General features: G+C 35.8%; 1 protein-coding gene and 1 long non-coding RNA gene across 4 annotated transcripts in view; both read left to right on the top strand.

The window, feature by feature from the left end:
• Positions 1-23959, top strand: part of LOC131153149 (plant UBX domain-containing protein 7) — a 33352-nt gene extending 9393 nt beyond the window's left edge. The window contains exons 7-10 of one of the 3 annotated variants that reach the window (XM_058105248.1): positions 6232-6375; positions 6536-6638; positions 7962-8242; positions 23507-23959. In XM_058105248.1, the coding sequence (XP_057961231.1) occupies positions 6232-6375; positions 6536-6638; positions 7962-8242; positions 23507-23671 (693 nt within the window). In that variant the 3' untranslated portion in view covers positions 23672-23959. The remainder of the gene's footprint in view (positions 1-6231; positions 6376-6535; positions 6639-7961; positions 8243-23506) is intronic. The other 2 variants (XM_058105250.1, XM_058105249.1) reach the window with 2 other exon arrangements.
• Positions 1639-5134, top strand: LOC131153150 (uncharacterized). Its single transcript, XR_009136168.1, has 2 exons — positions 1639-3893; positions 4196-5134. It is a non-coding gene; the product is annotated as an uncharacterized LOC131153150 (long non-coding RNA).
• Positions 23960-27172: the final 3213 nt, after the last annotated feature.

Raw genomic sequence — 27172 nt, 5'->3', positions numbered from 1 at the left:
TTATAAATAATACACTTTTATTAAATAAATTATGAAATCATTTATATAAAATTCTAAGACTTCCATTTCATATAGCTCGAGCTGTCTCTGCCCAGAAATGGGAAAACCACAGCCACAGCCACAGCCACAGCCACAGCCACAGTCACAGCCACGTTCCTTTCCAAGGAAACACAATTACTAATGGGTTATCTTCCAACCAATAAGAATAAAGAACATTACTTTTGAGAGTAAAAGAGAGACAAGGAAATGTCTCATGATCCAAATTTTAGTAGTTCAGCACTTCAGCCCTTCTTTCAACTCTCTTTTGTGCTTCTCACACACATTTTCCCGGAGAGAATCAAGTACAAATGAATTTTCAAGAACAGATACAGTTGAGTGATGGTCAGTCATTGATTGGAGAAGCTCGTCAGTGGGAGAGGAATGTCAAGAGAGGTTGTCTATGAAGATTCCTGCTTTGACCATCAATCAAAGAGTGAAGAAGGTGGTGACAAACAGATATGTGTCAAAGGTGAAGAGAGATCAGAGAAGTTGCTGCTCATCTCTTTGCTTTCTGCTGCATAATGAATGAATGAATGAAGTCCCTTTGAAGCCTAATCCACTATTTTTGCTTATGCATAAATTTTGTGTTCCCATTATGCATACGCCTCCTTTGAGAAGGCGTCAAAGGTGCCCCTTTTGCTCTTGGACGTGTGTCTATTAGAAAAAAGCGATCGCTTCTCAGGACTTGCACATTTAGAAAAGCGTGCTTTAATGTGTTTTGGCCTCAAAATGCCCCAAGGTGTGCCTCAAGGTATTTAAAACGCCTTTTTAAACACTATATTATTAAATTTTTGAGCATTAGGGTGAAGTTCTATGGGCCAAGGGAAGCCCTCACAAGCGAAGAATAGAAACACTAGAGGGGAAAGAACATGTCACAATGGGGTGGGGTGGGGTGGGGGCCGGGGGGGGGGGTGTGTTAAGAGAATATGAAAATGTTCTAAATAACATGAGATGCCAAAAATAAGCACAGGTAGTCAAAGTTTCGTTAAGAATACTGTCCCCACCAAACTGACGGTCCTAAGTTCATTATGGTTGTGCTGCACCAAATTGTTATGGTCCTTGTGTTGTGCCTGAGCAAAATAGTAAATCTGAATTGGCTTTTTCATTCCTTTTCTGTTGTTGCATGTTCAGTTGAAAGGCCCACTAGCAAGATGGAAATTGTGTTGTTGAAGCCCATGGCATTGGGCATCCTTGAAATGTTAAAAATCATCACTTTTTTCATTTGTCCACCATCTAATGGGTGCCAACCAAGGAGCACTGACATCAACACATGACATGGACAAGATTTTGTGTATTTATAGGCACGGTACTCTCATTGCATATACATATCCCCCTTTATTTGTTTTCATTATTTAATTTTACACATTCATAGTTTGATTAAGTGATGATATTAGATGATGGAGATTCTGGAAGATATTCTGGTTTTTGGGAGCTCCAGTTGCACTCACACTCTTCCACAGATTATGGAGGTGGTGTTTTTAAGACATGGCAAGCTTAGAAATTTCTTCGTATCTTGTTAAGGGTCTAGACCGTGGGACCAGATCGAAGATCGAAGTTTAGTTTATGAAAACACCCCCCCAACCTGCCTCCGAAACCAAGAAGAAGGAATTCAAAATGCATTGTCTTGCCAACATACGTGCCACAATGTTTTTCTTTAGTGTCGCAGTATGGGTGCAAGAAGTGTTGGAAAATAAGATTTTTTTAAAAATAAAATTTTCCTACACACCAGATAGATGTCCTGGTGTCTTGAAGAAGTGTCAGTGTCTAATTTCTGTAGATATTTAGGTTTCTGGGAGCAATATATATATATATATATGTTTGATAGAAAAAGAAACTTTATTAAAAAGCAGAAGGAGAAAAAGATACAAAAAGAGGAGAACAAGAAGTCTTCCTCCAAAAGATAAAAGAAAAAGAAACTGAGTCATCTTTAAAAAGCACTCTAATCTCTACTGATATCTTGAAAGCAGCACCCCACAAACAGCCAGCACCATAAGCTTAAGGGGAAGAAATTAATTCTGTCCCAAATGATTCCCTCTGAAAATCTCTACCGAAAGCTTGTTTCATTTTTTCCATGTGATCCAGATTAAGAATTTAAAATGCAGTACTAGTAATCATATAAAACGTCGTGTTGTGCACTTTGCAACAAGATCTTTTATCTATTCTTTGGGTTGGAGCATGTGGAGTATGTTTGCTGTATAGAAGTTTTTCTTCTTCTTTTGGGGTTATGACACGGATTTGGGAACTGCAGTTTGAGGTTTCAGTTTTTGCTATGTTTGCTGTATAGAAGTTTTTCTTCTTCTTTTGGGGTTATGACATGGATTTGGGAACTGCAGTTTGAGGTTTCAGTTTTTGCGCCGTGATTTGTTGTTTATGGTTGGGCAGAATGCTTTAAGGATCTTGTTCCCTCCACCATACCATAGCATTTACTCTAGGATAGGATATTTTTTTGGTCCAAACTTTTTCTTCAGGGGTTCTTAGAGGAATGAACTTGCTGATTTTCAGGGTGATTACTCTGTTTTTCATTCCCCATTTGCTTTTAAAATTGTTCTTTTTTTAATAGCAAAAGAAGAATATTTCATTAAAAGATTAGGAATGCACAAAGAGGAGAGTAAGGCATCCTTGTAGAAAAAACCTAGAAAAAACGAGAAAGGAAAAAAAGAAAAAACGAAAATAGCCACCACAGGGTAAATTACAGAAAACACAAAATCAAGCCAGAAAATGGAGTCAAATACATTGAATATCTGAGGAGCTCACTCCTTTAAAGCACCTGTAGGCAAACATACTAAAGTGAAGGCAGATAGTGAATCTTCCCAAACCAGCAAAGAATTCAGATTCTTCCCCAGAAAAATATCTGCATTACGCCCCAACCATAAACTCCACATCACTGCAAAATAAGCTCATTTGCAAGGGCTTCCTGATCATTTCTCTTTCCAAAACCAAAATAGGAACTGCCAAAAAATCCTCTGCTGTTTCCAGGCAAAACTAGCTCTCTCCCAATATACCAAGTAGGCAACATTTTCCAGGCAAAGTCGTAGTGCAGAAATAAATGTGACACTGGTTCTGAACTGTTATAGCAAAGAAAACAAACATCTAGGAAAAAAATGCCTTCAATGATCACCTACTCTGCAGCAAGTGATTGGTGACTCTATTAAGCACGACCAATCACACATAAAAGCCTTAACTTTTGGGGGGAACTTTGGCTTTCCATATATTTTTTTTTGAAGTGGGAAAGAAATATTAGAATGGGTCAAAAAATTGCATTAGGATTTGCAAGAAACAACCCCCAAAGAATCTGAAGACCAAGAATGTCTATCCGCTCCCAAGGAAATATGTAGGATTTACAAAATTGCAAGAGTATTTACAAAATTGTCATGCATACAATGAACCCACAACAACAACACACAAAGAGGAGGATTCTCCCCTGCGCCGTTGTAGCATTTCTTGCGGCTTGGGATAATACATTTCTCATGTATATGTGCTGTGTTCCGTGTTTACCTTGTCCTTATTGTCTTAAGTGTTAACCCAAATGGAGGATGATATGTTCACAACAATAATAGCATAATGGACTAATGAGCAGGCTGCACATAATCTTCCACATCTTTGCGGAAATTCTATTATGCAGTATGGACATGTGTGTTAAATTTGCAGTCATATCGACTCCTACTTGGGGCTCTTGCAGCAAACCCTGTTCTTATCCTCCTACTATCATGTCTGCAGTGAAAAATCCTGGAATAGTTGGTCCCCTTGAGATTCCCTCGTAATCATGGTTTCAAAATGAGATTCGGATTGGAGGATCTTATGATCCTATGATCCAGATTTACCCATGCAATCCAGAGTCAGGATCATACGATCAGGTAAAGTATAATCTAGAATTGCAGGTAGAATTGTAGAATCGGATTGCAGGTAGAATTGTAGAATTGAGATCCTACATGGGGTTCTACTGATTCTACTTAGTGAACGAGTCTGGTCTTTTATTTATTTATTTAAATTCCTGGGCTTTAAATACAAGACCTAAAGTGCATTTTTATTGGCCCTATTGTTTTGTTTTGCAGCTCAGTTGCACCATTTGGCCCAAATTGTTTAGAATTAGGGCAAAATAGAACCTATGTTTGTTCTCTTTGCTCTGTTTACATCCCAAAATTATTGTCTCTTTCAGGTCTCAACAAGAACTCTGCTGTCAAGAACTTTGCAAACTGAACTCCAGAAGACCAGAACTGACTGCTAACTGCCAGTTACAATTTTTGAATTTTTATTGCTCGAATAGTCTAACTACAGTTGCAGTTTTGGCAAAGAAGCAGAGAAGCTTTTTAATAGCTTACAGTCCTAAAATGTTTTTTAAACCTCTTATACTCAGTTACTCACCTTGTTTTTAGCCTTAAAAAATTGTCCTAAAACTCCACATACATAAATTTTTAATAGTTGGCTGGTGTGGAAAGCAGAGTCATTTTTTGTGTTCGTGCCTGGTGGCGCAAAAGGTGATGGGCCTGGCTGACCATTAGTAACTTTTCTTTTTCACTCCATCCAATTGAACTTCATTCCTTCTAGGAGTATCCAGCCACAAACCATGTCATCCAAAATATTATGGGTTACAGTATCCCGTGCACAGACCTCCTCCAGAGTTGTTGGTAACTTGGTATAATACATCCATCTGTTGATTAATGCCAGCCAAATCTACACCCAATTCCCCCAACTCAAAAATAGATAAACCCTCCAAACCTTCAAGCAGAGAAGCATATAGGAAATATCCTGAAGTGCATCAAAAGAATCAGAAACCCATTCCATTTTTTCGCGAATCTCATCCTACAATAAACCACCATTCCAAGCAAACTCATTGTCGTACTCTCCTCTGCGAAGATATTCCTCCATTTTTTTTTTCCTTCTAAATTGATTTCTTCCTCTTTCTAAGTTAGACTTAGAGCGATTCTCAAATTCCCCACCCATCATAAAGCTTTCCAGCATCATCAATTTTTTTCAATGTTATTCTCTGCTGTTTTGAATTCATAATTTTTTTTAACAAGCAAACTTTTCATACCTTTCCCTTCCTCACTCTTTGAATTCATATGTTATTTTTTCCATCCTTATTTTTCCCCAAAAATGTTCACAACCTCTGGACACGAAACATTTCCAAAACTTACTTCATTCTGTCCTCCAGGTGATTGCCTCCTGCTACATTTGAGCAATTCCCTCCTTTATTTCTTCACCTAAATGCTCTCTTACATCCATCACTCCCACATGAACAGCTCTGCTCTTTAGACATATTGCTTGGGCCTTGGATTCTGCAAAAAGAAGATTTTTGGGCTTCTCTGCTACCTTAAACATTACAGATAGAATCCTCTTGGGCCTTATTTGAGAACTGAACAGCTCCATGGGCTATTGCACCTGCCTATTGGGCTCTGTCAGCATTATTCAAACTGCAGTACAGTTCAATCGACTGGCCCATTTGTGCATAAAAGAAACCTCCTTTGTTTCTCCAAAGAATGCTTCAAGCCCAAGCCACTTTTTCCACAAATATGGGCCTGTTCAATTAACTGGCCCAGATTTGTTACAAAGCAAACTCCTCCTTTTTCAAGTACCTGGCCCAGGTTCAAAGCAAACACCAGACACTTGGCCCAGGTCCAAAACAAACACCAAACACCCCAGCCCAATATTCTTCACTTCATCCTTCCGAGAGCAACCCTAACTGCCTCCATTGCCCACGCAGCTCTTATATAACCGTAGCCACATTGACTATATGGACATATTTCTTCAATCAAGTGTGGCTTCCAATGATAAAATCCCACGTTCCTTCAATTTCAAGTCACCACCACACTGAATACATGATATAATCTATGCCTACTGCCATGCCCTGTCTCCATATCTAAACACTATGTTTACAACCTTCACCTTCGTCACTCTTCCCTGCTGTCACCACCTGACTCCAGAGTCTGAGAATTATGAGATGAAAGTCTGATGAATGAATTTCACGGTTTCTGCATTTTTTGTGGTATTTTCGCAGCAATTCCAACTGTGTGCTAATCCTTTTCACCTAGACTCAATTCATTGAAGTGCAGGAGTATATAGGTTTTTGTTTGTTTGTTAATTTATTTTTTGTTTTTATTTTCCCTGGTGGATGTAGGGTGGGGTGGGTGTTAGTTCAGAGATTATATTAGTTTTTGAAAATGGTCATTTGACAAATTTTGGTCATTAATATAGGTATATGATGATACAAGTGAAGGCAGGAAGGTCTGTACCTATTACAAACTGGACTCTATCCCTGTAATTCTTGTCATTGATCCAATTACAGGACAAAAAATGCGCTCATGGTGTGGAATGATTCAACCAGATAGTTTGTTGGAGGTATGTGTTATGGTGATGTGTATTATTGTATTTCCTGTGCATTACTGTTGCAATTTATTAGCATGCAGTGGAGGGATGACGAAACCAAATGATTAGTAATTAAATCATGACCATTTTTTTATCTTACAGTTTCACTTAATAAAATCCGTCTCAACTGCAGGATCTGTTACCATTCATGGATGGTGGTCCTAAGGATCATCATGTCTCTCTATCTCACAAGCGTCCTAGAGAAAGCTACCATACTTCTGCACACAAAACTAAAGGTACTATGCGTTTATGTTTTTCTGCCATTTTTGCATGGCTTGTCCTGGATCAATTTGACATTGCTTTATTAATTTTATGTTTTGCTCTAATCATTAAATGGTAAGAGTCAGTAACCTGGTGATGGTTTTTTCTTGAAGAGATTCTCTAGGGAACTGTTGAAATGTTCTATTGCAGATATTGTTACATGTGTTATTATCTGTCTGTCTGACAAATAGTTCAAGTGGAAATTTAGTAGAACTTTGAGGTAGAATCATCTCAGCATTCATTTTGTAGGAAAAAAATCTTTTCAAGGTTTGAATTCTCAATGTATTAGTCCTGGTTCTGAAAGCTAAAATCTTTGCACGTTTTGCTTTCAAATGTAAGAATATTTCTTGCAACTGGAACTGAACAATGCCATAGTTTCCTGCTGAATTATTGTTTACCTTAATTTAAAGGTGAAAGCTGGACGGTGAGAATCCCTCTTCAGAGGAGTCACATTTATATTGGTCACTAACATCTTATTGGGCATTCTTTTGGGCATGTCTCTCATTGTCAAAAGCTGTGCACTTGACTTCAAATTTTAACTTTAGTCTTAGCTGATCCTTGTTGGACACCTCACTTTGGCTTGATCTTCTTTTTAAAAATCAATCAGGTATTGTAGTTAGAAAAAAATATTATAGAGGTTTAGTTGCAAATTATGGAGTCCTCCTCGTCTGATGTTCAGGTCCCTCTGTTTGTGTAAGGTTGTTTTACTGGCATGCCCTTGTCATGTCATGTTTAAGTTCATGTCCATTTCTATGTATGATAAGTGGATTTAGTGTGTAGTTGCCCTTTAGTGTTTACTTATTTAGTGGTTGCTATGGAGTAGGAAAGGGTACTGCCATATTGGCTTGTTTGCTGTTATAGTATGATACTTGTTGTAATAGCAATGTTTCTTGTTCTTTTAAAAAGAATTGGAAATTCTTGTGGTGAAAGAAATAGAAAAAAAATATAGAGAAACTAGTGAAGCAAAGCCTTCTAGTCCATCTACATGCGAGTGTAGCAAATCCCTTAAAAGCTCTAAGTAGAACAGTAAAATGAGGCAAACAAATGTGCTTACAGAATAAAAGATTTGAAGAATTTTCTTGTCCTTCAAAGATTCTGTGCACCAAGAAAATGTCTAAGAGGTTCATATTATATATATATATATATATATATATATATATGTTTTGCTGTTATTCTTTTGCATATTATTTTTTGGTGTGTTTTGGGAGGGTTGTGGAGTTGCTGTCCTATATGGTAATTTTTTTTACCCAGTTGTATATTATTTATGAATGTCATTAATCTGGCATAAATTTCTTCAGAGGCATCAGTGGTTGCAGATGAAACTAATGAAGAGGATGCCGAAGTACAACTGGCATTGGCAGCATCCATGGAAAACATGAAAAACCCTAGTGGAATCAACTCTAAAGATAAAAATGCTATCAGTGCTACAAAGGAGGAAACACACTTATCAAGGAAGCCTTCATATCCACCACTTCCTGAAGAGCCCAAGGGTGATAGGAACCTCATTTGTAGGGTCGGGATTCGTCTTCCTGATGGTCGGAGGCTTCAGCGAAATTTCTTCCGCACTGATCCAATACAAGTAAAAATTTTCTTTGAACTTTGCACAGTTTAGTTTTTTGATCTTTATCCTCTTTCAGTCATTGATGGTGAATTTTTTTTTTTTTAATCTCCTTGGAGGCCTATTTCTGACCAGTGAAATAGATATTTTATGATTTTAACCATTCTTTGAAATTACAATTGATGAGGATATGCTTTTCAATTGCATTTTTAAAAAAAATATATTTTTAAGATATGGTTTGACATTCTACTCAAGGGGGACATATTTTGACTTGTTTAGAAGTTAGTGCAATTATAACTATGTTTGATATTTCTATAAAAATGTTTTATATTTTATGCAACAGATGTAGATATAGCATATATAGTACATTCTTTGTGTTTGACATGAGAAAACATGAATGGTATGGGTTCTTGGGGTGCCTTTGTGACAAGGCTCTTAAGCTTTTAAGGCTAGTGGAATTGGTCACTTGGGTGTTTCATGCTCATTCCATGGCCCATGCTTGAGTCAGGAGAGGATGTAGTGATTTACAGTGGCTGTTTTAGACTTATCCCAACAGTTGTGTCTGATAAAACGCTGAGATAAGTTGGGTGATTTGTTAACTTTTAGAATAGGAGAAGAAAATTGAACAATTTAGATGATTCATTTGCCTCCATGTCTTAACAGCGTGAAGTGAGACAAGTCTGACGCCTAGAAACATATTGGTGGAGAACATATAGATGTCACATGAGCAAGATTAAGGCATTTGGAGTTAATTACTCAGTTTTAAGTTATTTTTGTAGTTTCTATTTCAATTTTAGTTAATTTGTCTACTGATATGTTTATTAGATAAACTAGAAGATTTTATGCATCTAGATATTAGAAAGTAGTATTTTAGTTTTATTAAGTTTCCTAATTTTATTTGCTTGATCCCCAAGCATATTGAGCCTACAATATATTCCTGCAAGAGTTATTAGTGTAGATGATTATGATTTGGATTTGAGATACTAGGGTTTATCCCTTGTGGGGAAGGACAGAGGTCCTGTGTCAATTGGTATAACTGCCTAATTTTGGTTTGTCTTTTCAGCTTCAAACCATCATCCACCATAGTTGTCTAACAACGATCCTTTCACTGTCATGCCAGGCAGAGTGGAAATCTTATCCTATTGTCTTCATCACACCTGTTGCCACACATCAATACTTCACCTATCTCACAGTAAAAAAGGGAAGAATAGAGAAGATCGTTCTTGCTGTTGCTGTAACTAACTGAAGAGTTGGAGCAGCAGTTAATTGCTGGAAAAAAAGGGAATTACAACTGAAGCCAAATCACTTCATCGCTGGAGAAGAACCATATTCAGTATTTGTTGTCGAACCTCTGCATCATCAGGAAAGTAGCAGCACCATCTGTGACTGCAGATTTTATTTCTGGAACCTAAAGCAATCACAAGTCCTTGCTGAGAAACTGATTGTTGATGACTGGTAGCTCTTTAGCACCTCAAACTCAGTATTTTCGGAAGTCAGCCCTTGCCAGAAGAAGCATCTGAGTCCTTGCTTGAGCAGGCTGGCATGACTATTGTTGCAGGTCAATAGCTGCCCTTGCTGCAGCCTTCTGTCATAGTCCATGTGACTGAGTGCCATAACCTTGGGAAGTGGAAACTGTAAAAATTAAGTCATCTGTGGAGGATAAAAATGTTGTTTTTAAGTTTGAAGAATGCGGGATTATGTGAAATTTATCACTCTTGAAATTTATGCTTGGGAGATTAACTGCAGAAGTATTAAGAAGATTAATGGAAAAGTTTAGGAAATAGAACATGGATGCAACATGGTTTTTAAGGACCTTGAGAGAGCCCATCATAGGGCACCTAGGGAAGTTCTATGGATCGGTTATTGAAAAGAAAAGGAATTATGCAATAGATATATTGATATGTGCAGTATAGTAATGACTAGCATCAGGACTATGGTTAGAGAGTCTAGTGTATTTCAGTAGGTGTACATCAAGGGTTTGCTTCGAGTCCTTATTTGTTTGGATTAGTGATGGATGAACTTACTAGGAGTATTTAAAATTAGGTTCTATGGTGCATGTTCTTTGCGAATGATATTGTCTTGATTGATGAAACTAGAGCTGGAGTATAATATGTGTTAGAATTACATAGAGGAGCTATAGAATCTAGGGGTCTTAAGATAAGTAGAAATAAAGCATGAAGTGTAATTTATTCATGGCAAGAGGAATTTTGGAGAAAAGGTTAATCTCAATGGTTAAGAAATAATTAACATTGATATCTTGGATATAAATGGAGCTAAAGGAGATATTGAAGATGTAAAACAAAGTTAAAGGAGGTTGGATAAAATGGAGAAGTGGTCCAGGCGTGTTTTGTGATTGTAGGATGCCCGTAAAATTAAAAGAAAACCTTTAAAATTAAAGGGAAGTTCAATAAGACGGCTATATGACTAGCCATGCTATATGAATCAAAATGTTGGGCAATTAAGAAACTACATATACAAAAAGTAAAAGTTTCTGAAAGGAGAATGCTAAGGTGGATGAGCGGTATAAGGGGATGGTTTAGGCATAGGCCAAATGATGCATTAGTGAGGATTGATCTAGTTAATGTTAGTTGCTGTGAAAGGGGTAGGGTTAGACCTAGAATAACTTGGAAAGAGATGGTAAGGATTTAACAATGTTCCATTTAATAAGAGGAAATAGTCCAAGATTGTGCAAGTTGACCAAAAAGGATTCATGTAGCCCACCTCCAGTAGTCGTTGTCATAGTCGTTGTTTTTTGCTTGTGTTCATATTTATTTCCAAGGCCTAAGGGTTATATTTTTTGACAAAGTTTTCTCCCAACAACAATTTTGGTTGATTCTTCAATTCTCCAAGTTTTAACTTGAAATTTTTTTTTAAACTAGAGGACCATGATGGAGAATTGAAAAGTAAGTATACTCCCAAGAAAGGGGGGGTGAATTGGGATTTAAAACTTTCTTTGAACTCTTTTATTAATTCTTTCTCAACTCTTCACACATGTATGGCTTGACTTTCAATCACAAATTCAGCCAAGCATCAATTTAATTTTTAGTCTTTATGGATGAGCATATCAATTTGTATGCTTTGCAAGTTTCTCAATACTTCTTTAAGCAAATTAAACCAAAACTCAATAAGTCAATTCAATCAATCAAGTTAAGCTTCACAATATGAAATACAATAACAATTCCAGCAAGCTTTCAAGATTCAGTCTTTTGATATTGAGCTGTAGCTAATGAATGACCTGTATAATGAACGTACTCCCTTAGAAGGTTTCCGCAAGATTCGATCAACGTACTCCCATTTATTCAAGGTTTCCGCAATTCCCAATCATAAAATAATTTCCAGCAATTTAAATAAGCATCCATGCAATTTATATATGCTGAAATTTAAAAAAGAATAGGGGAGAGAGTGACACCGAGATTTTTACAAGGTTTGACTATACTTGCCTACGTCCTTGCCTTAGGTACACCACCCAAGGATTTCACTATACCACTCTTTTAACCGGACAGAGCAAATCGTTTGCACACTCCTTCAAGTAGGATGAAACCCTCCTCTCCAAGTGATACCTCACGCTTGGTAATCCAACGATTCAACAATCTTGAACCATCAAAAAAAAAAAAAAAACCCAAACAAGAACAAAAACAATTCTTGTGTACAAAGAGCACTATCAAAATAGAGCTGATTCGTACAGGATAAAGCACAACTAATATATTTCAATTTAAAATTTCAATAAAGAATTGAATTCAAACTCAGAAAATTTATCATCGAGATCTTCTTTCTTTGATTGAAAAATCGGTGAGAATAGATTAGCAAGACTCAGTAAAATCTCAGCAAAGAGTGTGAGCAAGAAAGCTTTTGAAGAGTATTGGCAATAAGGCTTGATTGCTGAATGTAATTCTTGATTGTATGTAGTTGTATAAAATCTTTTGGTTTTCCATGTATTTATAGAGTTAAAAAGGTTCCATTTCATGTTCCTCAAGTTTCTTAGTGTTTCCCAAGTTTTTACAAAGATTGGGGTCCAAGAAATCTAATTTGGAAACTTTTTTTCACTCTTTAAAAATAACCGTTACGAAGTTCAGTCGACTGGACTTATCGGGGTCAGTCGCTTGGACTTTGAATTTCAGCAAAATATCAAAGTCAGAATGGGGTCAGTCGCCTGGATTCACAGGGGTCAGTTGACTGGGCCTATTCTGTCTTCCCAAATTAATTCAACATAAATGTCAGTCGCTTGACTAGAATGGGTCAGTCGCCTGGACAGGTAAAAATTCTTGCATTTATATTGTTTGTTTCAAAAAACTTTTGTGAGCTTTTACTTGCCAAATTACTTTGAGTCTTTGAAGATATTTTCCGGGGTTTTCCAAAATTTGGTCTCTAAGTCAATAATTAATCCTAATGAGCTTCAAAGCATCCATATTGACTTTTAATTGAAGTACGTACATAAGACTTTAAGACTTAAAAACAATCTAAATGCGAAGTCTTCATGTATGTCTTTCTTCGAGTCCATCTTGACCTTGAGCTTCAATACTCTTTAAACTTGCATCAAATTGGTCTATCTTTGAACAATTAAGCTTTCATCTGATCACTTCTTTGGAATGTAGACTTTCAATAAAGGCTTGTGATCACCTTGATCTTGAACTTATATGCTTGTTTCTTTAAACATCATCACTTTAACCAAAAATGTTAAATTCCCTTGATTTGTTATCATCAAAATAAGATTCGTAAGCCTTGTTAGGCCAACAATCTCCAATTTTTTGATGATGACAAATAAGGAGCAAAGGTGAGTGAACCTTGATAAGGCTCCCCCTTGCAATAAGCACACTTTTAACAATGTTTTGAAAAAATATTCATTCATATGATCATATAGTTCTAGCTTCAATTTCAGATTCCATGTAAGTTCTTTTTTAAGATCTATATATCAATCAAGTATCGGTGCATCATAGTTCTTATCATCATGTCATGTCATCATATAAGTATTAGCAACATCATATCATGTCTCATATCATCATATCTCATATTCTGCATTTTAGCTCAATTTGGCTTAAACTTTCTCAACTTTTCATTTTATCTCCTCAATGTTGCTATTTATATATTTAATTTATCTATTTATCTCAATTTTGTTCTCATTTTTGCTCAAACGTTCTCCCCCTTTTGACATCAATCAAAAAGAGAAAAGTAACAAAGCAAAGGCAAATGTAGGCACAGAATAGCACACAAAAAAAAGTATTCATATTCATCTAGAGGTGTACATAGTGTCAAAAACAATTGGAGATACAAACTAAATAGAAGAAAGAATTAAAACTGAGATACAAATCAAATACAAAGATAGAACATAGATAACTGAGATACACACAAAAATAGCAATAGAAAGTAATATCAAGCATCATCAGCTGCATCATCATCTTCAGTACTTTCATCTTCTTTATCTTTCTCAGATTCTTCATTAGATGCATCATCACTGGGAGCTGCAGAGCTGATGTCCATAGGATCTATAGTGCGTGAGGAACTAGCCCGATGCTGTTCCATACGACTAAGTTGCTGGTCAAGTGAGGAACAGGTAGACTGAAGTGAGGCAAAGCTCACCTAAAGAGACTAAAATCCTAAACGCATATCACTACTGAAAGTAGTGAACTAATGATGGAATGGAATAAACCAAGAAGGAGCTTCAAGCTCGGGTTCTTGTTGCGGATCAAAAGCCGGTCCAGTTGCTTGTCTTGGTGGTTGTCCTCCTTTCAGAAACCAACCTTGCTCATGTTTCTCATATCCCATTTGTTTCAGAGCTGTGGAGGACAAAAGATCGTATCTAGTCCGTTTTATAAACAGATCGGTAGGAGTGGTGACATCAAGGTGAGTAAACAAAAGATTAAGGATACCACCATACGGAAGAGTAACTCGTCGGGCTTCTAATCTTGTCCACATCCATTTAAGAATTAAACTTGACAGTCGAGTTTCTTCCCTTTCAACAGACACCACATGACAAAGCAGTCGACGTAAGACATATAATCATGTGAACCAACTTGGGGTAAAATATTGTATGTGATAATTTTCTGAAGAATTTGTTCTTGGAGGTTCAATTGTTTATACAATGGAGGATTTCCAAAATATACGGGTTCTTCAACCATGATTAAGGGTAAGAATTCCTCGGGTGTGAAACCTTGTTCCATAATCCACGATTGTGCAAAATCCGGACACTTAAAGTCACCTTGGCCAATGTGGAGAATGGGGGTTAATATTTGTGGAGTTAGGGCGATTGCCTTTTCCTTAACTTTGGTAGTAAGTACGGAATCACCTTGAACCATATTTGCATAAATAATCTTCACAAGATTGGGATATAAACCTTTTGCTTGATAGACAACAAAGTTTTTTCATCCTATCTCCTGAAACATCGGTAGAATATTGGGAAATTCAGATTCAAAGAACAAAGTATCAAGGATCTTACCTATGATGGGTTCCATAGAGCGAAGATAATTTTGATATCGTTGCTTGGCATGAGGAGCAACGAGCCATCTCTCAATATTTTTGTCATCCTTTCCCGAAGTTGCACCGTGGTTTGTCGTACTCTTTGTTTGGGGCATTTTGATTTCAGAGGAGAATAATTGAATGTTTTAAAATCCTTGGAATCGTGGGTAGGTGATGTAGGAAGATGATTTTCTCACTTTGATCGGAGGATTTTGAGGTTTAGAATTGTTAGCTTTGGTGTGATCCCAAAAGGGGGGATGAATTGGGTTTTAAAATTTTTTTGGCCAATTAAGCATTTTGTCGATTCACTACTAATCATATCCCATTCATAATGCAAACATGTATGTAAAATAATAGAACTGTGAGTGCAGGCATACACGTGTGCAACATATCTCATTTAAATTAAAGGTGTGCATGCAACTAATATAACAATAAATAAATAGGCATACACATACTGAATTTAAAGTGTAGGAATTAAAATGAGATAGGGAGAGAGTGACACAAGATATTTGTTATCAAGGTTTGGCCAAACCAGCCTACGTCCCCGGCTTGGGCGTACCCTCCAAGGACCCTGCTCACTTAAACGGGCGGAGTAGAAGCCGTTTACATCCTCTCCTTATGGGGCGAGGAAAACTCCAATTCAATTTCTGGGTTGAACTGAACCGGTCTCATTTCCGGGGCTGAGACTCCTTAGTTCAATTTTCGGGCTGAACCGAATCGGTCTCATTTAGGGGGTTGAGACTCTCCAGTTCAATTAATGGGATGAACCCAACTAGTACATGGAAAACAATTTTTGTACATAATACAATGCTTCTAAATACAAGTAGAAATGTACAACATTAAAGTTCTAAGATGTATGCACTCTCTTATGATATGATTTGAGTTCAGTAGAGTAAAGGGTGCTTATCTAAATAATTAATGCACAAATAAAACATATGAATATATAATATGATTAATATGTTCTCCAATAAAGATATTTGCAAATAAAAGTATTTGGAGAATCTGGAGTTTAAGTTCAAAAAGATTTGTGCAATAAATAATTTCTCCCAAAAAAATGTTTCTCAAAAGAAATAACCAGGAGAAACCAAAGCTATACTCTCAAGAAAATGATTTTCAAAGATGAATAATATGTGAGAGTGTAAGCATGTATATATAAAAATAAATGCCCAAAATGAATATACTCTCTTCCACAATGATTTTGAAATAAGTGAATGGAATGAGAGTTGGAGAGTTTTGATTAAAACATTTTGCTCCAAGAGAATGATTTAAACAATAAAAAACATTTTGGGGGAACTTTGATTGACAATGGATTAGAGAGAAAAATTTGGATTAATCAAAGTTGCTAAGTTGAGTTATGAAGGGGGTCTTTATAAATTTTCAAGAAAATATGACCGTTGGGGACCTATTGAGAATTTTGGAAATGTTTTAATTAAGTTTTAACCTTAATTACCCTGGTAAAAAATTGGCAACCCGAGAGTTTCGGTCGCCCGAGCCATAGGTTTAGTCGCTCGAACACTCACAAAAAAAAGGCATTTTTTGAAGTTCGGGTGCCCGTGGACAGGGTCGGTTGACTGAACTAGGCGATTTTTAAAATGTCCGAGATTCGGTTGCCCGGTCTCAAGTTCGGTCTACCGAACTTCTCAATTTGGTCGCCCGAGGCAATTTTGAATGTGGAGTTTGGGCGTCTAGGGAAGGTGAAAAGTGACCGCTCTAAGGTTCGGTCGCCCGGGGACACCCAGTTCAATTTGGTTCGGTCGCCTGAACCAAGTCAAACTTGTTGACTAGTCAACCATTCGGTCGACCGAGGCAATTTGACTTGCTTGGGTTCGGTAGCCCGAAACCTCACAAACTAGAGCCTAAGTTCTGTTTCAGTTAAAAATTAAGTGCAGGAACTTAGGATCAATCTAAGGTCTAGTCATTTTAATTTATCCTAAAAAACCTAGCGTCCAACCCTAAGGTCTGTCTACGGTTCTATCTGAGCTTACATTCATATTATGTAGGATGAATGCAGTTATTACAAACCAAATTAAAAAATAAATGCATTACAAATGAAATAAACAAATGTCTTCGTCTTCCTTTTGCTCTTCAAGACTCCAAGAAACGTGTTAGAATGATGATAAACTTGAAGTTCCTCCTGTATTCCACTTCCCCTTGTATGTGTGTTGAATTATAACCTGTTCAGTCACTAGAGTACACACATAAGTAACACGTGTGTTTGTCAGCATCAAAACAGAGATCAGACTCAAAAAGCCAACAAGAATCAATGGAGATCAATGAGAAGGGAGTTCGGGTGAGTGATGAAACAGGGTCAGTTGATTGGGATTTTGAAAAGTTAGGGTTTCGCGTTGAGGAGTATTTAAAATCTCGTCAGTCCAGTCGACTAGGGTCCTGAGTTCAGTTGCTTGACCTTTAGTGAATTTTAATTTTTATTAGTCAGTAGCTTGTCAGTCGATTGGGGTCACAGGCTCAGTCGCCTGACCTCACCAATCTTTCAAATAAACTCTTTTCACTCATCATGTATCCTTCCTAAACAACTTCTCTACTATGTAATAGGCCAAGTTCTCTTCTTATTGATATAAACCTATCTTCTAGTAGAGGTTTGGTGAAAATATCCACCCATTGGTCATTTGTATTCACGAATTCAAGTAATGTATCTTCTTTTTGCACATGATCTCTTAGAAAATGATGTTTTATGTCTATATGCTCGGTTCTTGAGTGTAATATCGAATTTTTGGAAATATTTATAACACTTGCTTTATCACTCTTTACAGTATAGCTGAGTACTCTAAATTAAAGTCTTTTAATTGTTGCTTCATATAGAGTGTTTGTGCACAACAACTACCTGCTGCCACATACTCAGCTTCAGCAGTAGATAAGGCTATGAAATTTTGTTTCTTGGAGAACCAAGACACAAGAGATCATCCTAGAAAATGACAAGTTCCACTTGTACTTTTTCTATCAATTTTACATCCCACATAATTTGCATCTGAATAACTAATCATCTAGTGCCTATCAAATATCTTAAGATTCTTTTTACTGCTATCTGGTGAGATTCCTTAGGAGCTGATTGAAACCGGGCGCACATGCATACACTAAACATTATATCTGGTCTACTAGCTGTCTAGTATGGTAGACTACCTATCATACCTCGATAGTATTTCATGTCAACTGGTTTTCCTTTTTTATCCTTATCAAGACTTATGGAAGTACTCATTGGTGTTCCTATAGGCTTGCTACCTTCTATGTCAAACTTCTTAAGCATGTCCCTTACATATTTTGATTGATTTATAATGTTCCATTTTTAGCTTGCTTGATTTGTAGTCCTAGAAAGTAATTTAACTCTTCCATCATACTCATTTCAAATTCCTCTTGCATACATTTTGCAAAATCCTTACACAAATCTTCGTTTGTAGTACCAAATATAATATCATCTACATAGATTTGAATGATGAGCATATCTTTATTTTTAGATTTAATAAATAATGTGCTGTCTACTTTTCCTTTAGAAAATCCCTTTTCTAGGGTCTTGTTTCAATCCATATAAAACTTTGGTTAACCTAACACATGATTAGGGTTCTTGATATCCTCAAATCCTGGAGGTTGTGCTACATATAATTCTTAATTAATGAATCCATTTAAGAATGCACTTTTTACATCTATTTGATAGAGTTTGAATTCCTTGTGGGATGCATAGGCTAATAACATTCTTATAGTTTCCATTCTAGCTACAAAGGTCTCATCATAATCTATTCCTTCTTCTTGATTATATCCTTGAGCCACTAGTCTAGCTTTATTTCTTACTACAATACCATTTTCATCTTTGTTATTCCTAAATACCTATCTTGTTCCAATTATTGAATGATTATAGGTTTTGGGAACTAATTTCCATACTCTATTTCTTTCAAATTGATTTAATTCTTCTTGCATTGCTTCTATTCATGAATCATCACTTAACGCTTCTTCAATGTTATTTGGTTCTTCTTGGGATAGAAATGCATAATGATTACATAGGTTTTTCAATGAAGATCTAGTTGATACTCCTCGTGATGGTTCTTGTATGATTTGATCTTTTGGATGATTTCTTACAAATTTCCATTCTTTAGGTAACTCATAATTTTTAGTAGAATCATTATTTGGAGTTAACTTCATTTTTCTCTTCTTTCATTTCTATGATTTCTAAGTCTTCTAGTTTTAGCTTTAATTTCTTCAATATCAATTGCTTGTGTAAATGGATTTACTTCATCAAAGGTTACATGAATTGATTCTATAATTGTGAGTGTTCTTTTATTATAGATTCTAAATGCTTTGCTATTCAACGCATACCCTAAAAAGATTCCTTATTCCTTCATCTGATTTTGCATCAAATTTCCCTAAGTCATCTTGCATCCAAATACATGAAATTAAGCTATGTTTTGGCCTTCTTCCTTTCCATAGTTCATAGGGAGTTTTACTTAAGGTTGATCTTATGGAAACTCTATTCATTACATAACATGCGGTATTAACCGCTTCAACCCAAAAGTATTTAGGTAGCTTATGTTCATTTAACATGGTCGTAGCCATTTCTTGAAGGGATCTATTCTTTCTTTCAACAACTCCATTTTGTTGTGGAGTTCTGGGTGCTGAAAAGTTGTGTTTTATTCCATGTTCATTGCAGAATTTATCAACATCTTTATTATTGAATTCTCTTCCTTGATCACTCCTGATATTTAAAACACCATATCTTTTTCATTTTGAAGTCTTTTACACAATTTTATCAACATATTGCGAACTTCTTCTTTGGAGGCTAAGAAGAGTACCCAAGTAAACCTGGAGTAGTCATCAACAATGACGAAAGCATATTGCTTTCCTCCTAGACTTTGTGTTCTAGTAGGGCCAAATAAATCTAAGCGGATAAGCTTTAAGGGTCTGCTAGTGGAAATATGTTTCTTCTTCTTAAAGTTGGACTTAGTTTGCTTTCCTAGTTGACAAACATCACATATTTTATTCTTTACAAACTTAGTGCTTGGTAGTCCTCTAACTAAGTTCTTTTTAACTAATTTTGGTAGTAAGTCCATACTAGCGTGTCCTAGTTTTCTATGCCATAGCCAACTTGCTTCATTCATGGCTGCTAAGCATGTGATATCTTGAGATTTTAGATTTTCAAAATTTATGCAATACACATTATCAACTCTTTTAGCGGTGAATAGAACATTATGTTTTTCTTTATTTTTAGCAATGCATTTGTCTTGTTTGAAGATTATGTCAAATCCTTTATCACTTAATTGACTTATACTTAAAAGATTATGTTTCAACCCATCTACTAACAAAACATCATCAATGGTCAAAGAAGGTTCTTTACCTATTTTTCTGATTCCAATGATTTTACCTTTAGCATTGTCGCTGAACGTGACGTATCCACCATCTTTTTGCACTAGTGTGATGAATTTGGATTTATCTCCGGTCATGTGCCTTGAACACCTGCTGTTCAAGTACCATTTGTCTTTTGATGGGGTTGTCCTAAAGCAAACCTACAAGAAGGGTTCAATGTGTTATTTTTAGCTATCCAAACCTTCTTAGGTCCTTTTATTTTCGATTTATTTTCTCTGACTTTCCATACTTTCTTGACTTTAACATTTTTTCTTCCAAAATGGGCATTCAAATTTTATGTCCCTTTTTCTTACACAAGAAGCATGTAGTGTGTTCATAGATATTTGTAGAAGATGTGCTTTCATAATACTTTGATTCCTTTATAAAGTATCCCATATATAGATTCTTTTTCTTTTTGTTCTCAATTCTATTATATCCAATTCCTTCTTTGTCTAATGACATTCTTTGGGTTCCAATCAACTTTTCAAAGTTCTCTTTTCCTTTTGTAAAATTGCAGATGATTTTTTCTTTATCCTCAACTTTACTTTTAAGATTACTTATTTCTAAGTCCTTCTTGTTTTCACCACTCACTTGTAATTTAACTAAATCTTGAGACATCTCATTTATTTTCTTTATAAGATCATAAATATGTGTGTCTTTCTTTTTCAGCAGATATTGAGGTTTCTAGTTGATTCTTTAGCTTTTTATTTTGTTCTTTCAAGGCTATGTTTCTTTTAGTTACTTTTATGAACCTATTGTGTAAGGCAAATAGTTCAACTTGAATTTCTTTATACGAAGGCATGCTATCACACGAATCACTACAAGATTCATCACTAGATCCTTCAGATGAACTAGTGTAGGAGTTTACCTCAGCATCTCTTGCCATGAAGCAAATGTTTGCCACTTCTTGATCACTTGATTCATCCTCTGATTCACTTGAGCTTGTATCATCCCATGTAGCTTTAATTGTCTTCTTCTTCTTCTTCTTCTTCTTCTTCAGTAGTGGACAATCTGATTTAATATGCCCAACTTTCTTACAATTATAACAAGTAGGGGGTTCATTTTTAGTTTCCTTTTTACTTATTTCCCCTTCGTCAGATTTAGAACCTTTAAACTTTCGAGGGAACTTTTTATTCTTTTTGAATAACTTTCCAAGTCTTTCAGTGATGAAGGCTATATCATCATCATTTAATTCATTGTCTTCTTCATCTTCACTAGAGTTTTCTTTAGTAGCTTTAAGGGCTATTGATTTCTTACTCTTGTTATTTTCAGAATTTCTTTCGTTTATAGCCATTTCATATGTGAGGAGCGAACCTATCAATTCATCTATGGAAGTATTTTTCAAGTTTCTTTCTTCTGTTATAGCAGTGGCCTTAATTTCCTATATTGGAGGAAGTCCTCTAAGGATTTTTCAAATCATCTCGTAGGTTGAGTAATTTTTCCCTAAAGCATTGAGAGAGTTTATTATATGGGTGAACCTAGTGTACATACTAGTAATAGTTTCATCTGGATTCATCCTAAAGGCCTCATACTCGCTTGTGAGCATGTCAATTCTACTATCTTTATCATCATTCGTTTCTTCATAGGTTACCTCTAATTTATCCCATATTTCTTTGGTTGATTTACATGGCACGACCCTATTGAATTCATTTACATCAAGAGCACAATATAATGCATTCATAGCACTTGAATATACTTGCAACATCTTATGGTCATTGTCGGTGATCTCTTTTTCTTCTTTAGGTATTTCTTTACCATCCACAATTTTAGTGGAGATAAGGTCATCTTGTGTGACAACTTTCCATGCTTTCCAATCCATAGTTTGTAAGTAAATTCTCATTCTTTGTTTCCAAAAGGTGTAGTTTACACTGCAGAAAATAGGTGATCTAGATGAGGATTGACCTTCAGCAAAGGGAGATACACCTAGGTGTGCTATAGAGATCTTTATATAGCTTTTAATTTAAAATTTGTTATAACCCTTTTCTGATACCAATTGAAAAGTAAGGTGTACTCTCAAGGAGGGGGGTGAATTGGGATTTAAAACTTTCTTTGAACTCTTTCATTAATTCTTTCTCAACTCTTCACACATGTATGGTTTGACTTTCAATCACAAATTCAGCCAAGCATCAATTTAATTTGAAGTCTTTATGGACGGCTATGTCAATTTGAATGCTTTGCAAGTTTCTCAATACTTCTTTTAGCAAATGAAACCAAAACTCAATAAGTCAATTCAATCAATCAAGATAAGCTTCACAATATGAAATACAATAACAATTCCAACAAGCTTCCAAGATTCAGTCTTTTGATATTGAGCTGTAGCTTAAAAATGACCGCTGTTTTGACAAGGGCGGTGGGGAAGTGTAAATTTCAACAATTTCTCGGAAATTTCAGGCCATGCCGGAGACTCATATTAGCTGAAGTATCTCAACTCTATTAGCTTTATGAAACAATGAGAAAAAGGAATGCATTCAAGCCATTTCCTAGACCACAGATGTAAACAAGTGTACCTGCTATTGCTTTGTGTCTATTTATGTTTGCTTGTTCCCTTTTTTGTTATATACACTAGCAAATATACTGGATTTTTGGCACAAAGCAGTGTCTAATGATGAATAACCTGCCATTTGATGAGAGCCTTACATAAGCATGAAATGTTGCTAAGTGAATGACTGGATTGTTTGGGTGTAAGCATTTGGCACCAGAACCAAAAAAAGAATTTCAATTTTATGAGTTATAGTGTAAAATCATGTCTAAAATAACTTGACCAATTTTTGAACATTGGGTTTAGTCTACTTATTGCATTGGTTGTGAACATAAAATAAGGCGCTTATACATGTAAATATGGTAAAAATAATTCCATGAAGTTCATGATGCATAGGCACTTCTTTATGCATTGAAATACATGTGTTGGACGAGATGTGCCGTCTTTAGTGAGCCTTTTCCAAACTTTTAAATGCGCCCCAACCATTGACATATTTTTTAAGAGTTGCACAATATACAGGCAGTTGATTCTGGCTGTCCCTTGTTCCATTTCAAGGAATCTTTTTCTAGGTTTGGCCTTGGGAAGGGGTGAGAATATTCTAAGATAACTTATCGGGAAAACCTTTGGTAGATTTCTGTGTCATCTCCATTTTAAATGCATCCTTATTATTGCTGAGCATTCATCATAAAAGGTGTATATTTTCTTAAGAGTTGCTCCTATTATTTAATTGAACTGGGGACATACTGACCCAATTGGAACTTTTAAGTCATTTAATTTTTATTCGACTGTAGATCCAACTTACGAATTAAAAACTGGAGAACTCATAAAAGGGAATTGTTAACTGTCGAGGCAGAACTAGAAAAAAAATGTTTATAAGAATCATTCAGATCTAGAAAGTTTGACCCAATTACCCAAGGGAACAGGATTTTGTCAACAGCTGCAGAAATTGTTGACCCATCTAATGACCTGAATGACTCAACTGGGGATGGTTTGCACTTTTTTTGTTGCAGTTGCTGTGGTCGTTCTGCCATTCTCAACTCAAGGAAGGTGGGTTGCGGCCATTTCACTTGACGCATGCAATACCAGGGGCTTCGAAGTGTCTGGAATATGAGAGCAACCTAACGTTTGAGGAGGCGGGAGTAGCTAACTCTATGATCTCAGTTACTTGGGAATGAAGATCATCGCATGTTGGGTCTTGCATTAAAGATTTTTTGTTTCCACACTTCTTTTTCTTCTTAGACTTGTTCCAAGTACCCCTCTTTTTCTTTCTCCCTCTCCCTCTCCCTCCTTGCTTTGGGATTTTTATCGTTCCCAAAAACCAGTCTGCTGAAAGGTTGGGCATGTGAGCTGCTGGCAGCAAAATATGTTTTACATCTGTTTATTCTGTATATTAATTCTACCCTGATACACAATCTGTACTTATGCCCAGTTATATATATTGTGAACTCCTATACTTATTATTATGCTTGCTCTCTTTCGTTGTCATCAAGATGTGTTTCCCTTTTTGCTTTTTTCCCCTAGTAGTTACTGGGATGTTTCTAAAAGCTCCAGCAATTATTAATGTTGAATTTGATGATTATTATGATTGATTTAACAGCTTTTTAATCGTTTTGATGCATGCTAGTGTAATCTGTGTTATGTTGTGATGCATTTTAACGGGCAAGTGTCTGGACTTCGACCCCTTACCGTGTAAGGGGTATTCTTGTAATTATGTGAAAATTGAAAATGAAAATAAAATTGTAAATCAACATCACTTTCACAGATGAGTTATTTTAATCTTTTATTATTTCAACTGAACTTGTGTAATATTATCATCTTGGGAATATTATGATGATTCAAATAAAAAAACGTACTTACTATTCCCGGATCGTTAACCCATTTAGTGGGAAAACCCCCTCAATCTCTCTCACACGCTTGAGAACCAATGCTCTCTCTCTCTCTCTGGGTCATGACCATGTAAATCTTAATTCTCCTGAATTCTCCAGTTTCACAGGTTACTTGTTTTAAAAAAATAATGATATATATATATAAATATATATTTAATTTTTTTTAAAGTACTTATTTTATTTATCAAATCTTAAAAAAATGTAGAATGTAAAAAAAATTGTTTGTACGAATTGAGAGAGTTGAGAGAGAGAGAGAGAGAGACGAGGTCTGAGAGTGAGTCGAGACTTGAGAGGGAGACTGAGAGAAAGGGAGGGTGATACTGCGGGTGAGATCGTGAGAGGGAGACTAAGAGTGAGACGGATTCACCCGACCCAAACCCGGGTTGATTTGTTTATACGCGGGCAGGTCATTGGTTGACTCGTTTATAAACGTGTTGACTTTGCATAAACTCGAACCCGTTTTAAACAGACAGGTCATGGGCCACTCGTCGGATTTTGACCCATTTTGCCACTTGTAATGTCAATAGCTCTCGTCGAATGTGACTTCAAAATTCAGTGTAACCCGAGCTTGGGTCCATATTCTTTTATTATTCAGGGAACGTGGAGTCATAATAATAATAATGATAAACTGACTTTGTAAACAAATGATTATTTGAAAGGAAAAAATTTTAAAGAGTGAATAAAAAAAATTAAGGTACGCAATCAAGTATGAGCTACTGATATTTCAACATACATATATAATTTTCTGAGGCTAAAATTTAGCAAATTTCTTAACAGGGCCATTGCAGCACTAAAAGATTTTTTGAAAACTTTAGTTTTATTGACAAAAACATGTATTTATGGATCAGCTTGTGTCCAAAATTTCAACCGATCCAATCTTGTTGGTTTAGTAAAAAGTCAATTCTAAATCAAACTAATAAGGATGTGATTTGGGTTGGTTTGATTATCGAGTGTTAGGTCAGGTTGTTAGTTTAACTTATTTAAAGGCGAAGTAGAAAAGGTGGAAAAACACAAAGAATGCCAAGTAATAATAATAATAATAATATATTATATTGATGGATTTCTTATAAAAAAATAATATTAATGTAATAATATAATGTAACATAATAAATAATATACAATTTTTAATTTCTCATTGATAACAAAATTCAAATAAGGTTTTGAAAATAATTAAAGTATTATATTTGTTATAACATATATAATATTAACCACATTAAATCATGAAATGCAAAAAAATTCCATTTCGAGAAGGATTAAAAAAAAGCTAAATTAAAAATTTAAACATTTCAAAATGTGCTTAATCTATCATATGCATTATTTCATAAGTTTCAAATAGTTTTAAGCCCTTACTAATTTTTTTTTTTGATATATATATATATATGCATTAGAGACAGGTTGGGTGGTTAGACACTAAACCCACAAATCAACTTGTACAATTAGGTTATGCAAATTAGAAAATTGTTAACTGACCCACAAACCATTTAAAGTTGATTTTTTTGGTCGATTCGGTTTGAGTTGGGCGGATTGTTGAGCACACATAAGAAGAACCTTCCATTAATCATCAATTACGTCAAAGTGAAAACAAATAAGAAGGGGCTGGTCAATGGTAGAGTTATTGCCATGGTAGAGTGAGTAATGCAATTTTCCTTCATCTTTAATCTAGAGAGAGAGAGAGAGAGAGAGAGAGAGAGAGAGAGAGAGAGAGAGAGAGAGAGAGAGAGCATAACTAATAATAATTCTGCTCTTAAACACTAACCAATCATAAAATAGGCATGTAATTTAAAAAATAAAAAAAATTGAGTTTGACATTTGAAGGTCTCTTAAGACAAACTGATTGTTGGAGATGTAACTCATATTTGAGTGGAACTCATACATCAGGAAAGCATCGTGAAGCAAATAACAAAAGAGTAGGCTGCAGAAGGATAACCGTCGACGGTTGGACTGAAATCATTGACGATTTCAGGATTTAATATTATTTCAAGATGGACCCTGAAGGTAGTAGTGCTTATGCTAGCGGCGATGATGGTGCAGGGCCTTCTAACATAGGCGACGGAGATTCAGATGCTATTTTGTGCAGCGTGGCTCAGCAGGTTATGGCTAAAATTGCATGGAGCTCCAGGGAGCAGGGAGGCCCATTTGTAGCTCAGGGGTGTACAATAGAGAGGTTTACAAAGATGAACCCTCCAGCGTTTTCAGGAGGAGCTGATCCTGTAGTTGCTGAGAACTGAATGCAGGAGATTGAGAAAGTATTAATGGTGCTCCACTGCATCGATGAACATAGGGTCTTCTATGCCACGTACAAGTTGACAGGCGAGGCCGAGAGATGGTGGATGGCTACTGTTGACTTTTTGGGTCCGATCTCGTATTGATAATGACAAAACACAATTATCTTATATGTGCATTGAGATTTTTAGCAGGAACATTATTTAGCATGCACAAAAGGTGAGGAAGTCATGGAAATCATGAGGAATTTGAAGCGCATATGATCTGGCAAAATCCATGGAACTAAAAGAGTAGAAGAATGAAGATGCAAGCGTCAAGTTTAAGATCGTCGTGGGAATGGGTAATTAGAATTGATTGTAGTTGCATATTTTATATGATATAACTAGAAGCTCAAAATATACCCTACACATGCATCTCATGAAAACCTTCTATGGTTAAACATGGACTTAGAGACCTTATTTGAAAACCCGAAAAATGTTTTATGAAGAAGCAAAGCAAGAAAGCACAAATGATTTTAAAAACAAAAATGAAAATTCTGAAGTTGGTTTGTCCAAACGATTGAGGTAT

This window comes from Malania oleifera, chromosome 4, assembly GCF_029873635.1.
Source record: "Malania oleifera isolate guangnan ecotype guangnan chromosome 4, ASM2987363v1, whole genome shotgun sequence".
Lineage (NCBI taxonomy): Eukaryota > Viridiplantae > Streptophyta > Magnoliopsida > Santalales > Ximeniaceae > Malania > Malania oleifera.
This window is presented reverse-complemented; position numbering and strand designations above follow the sequence as displayed.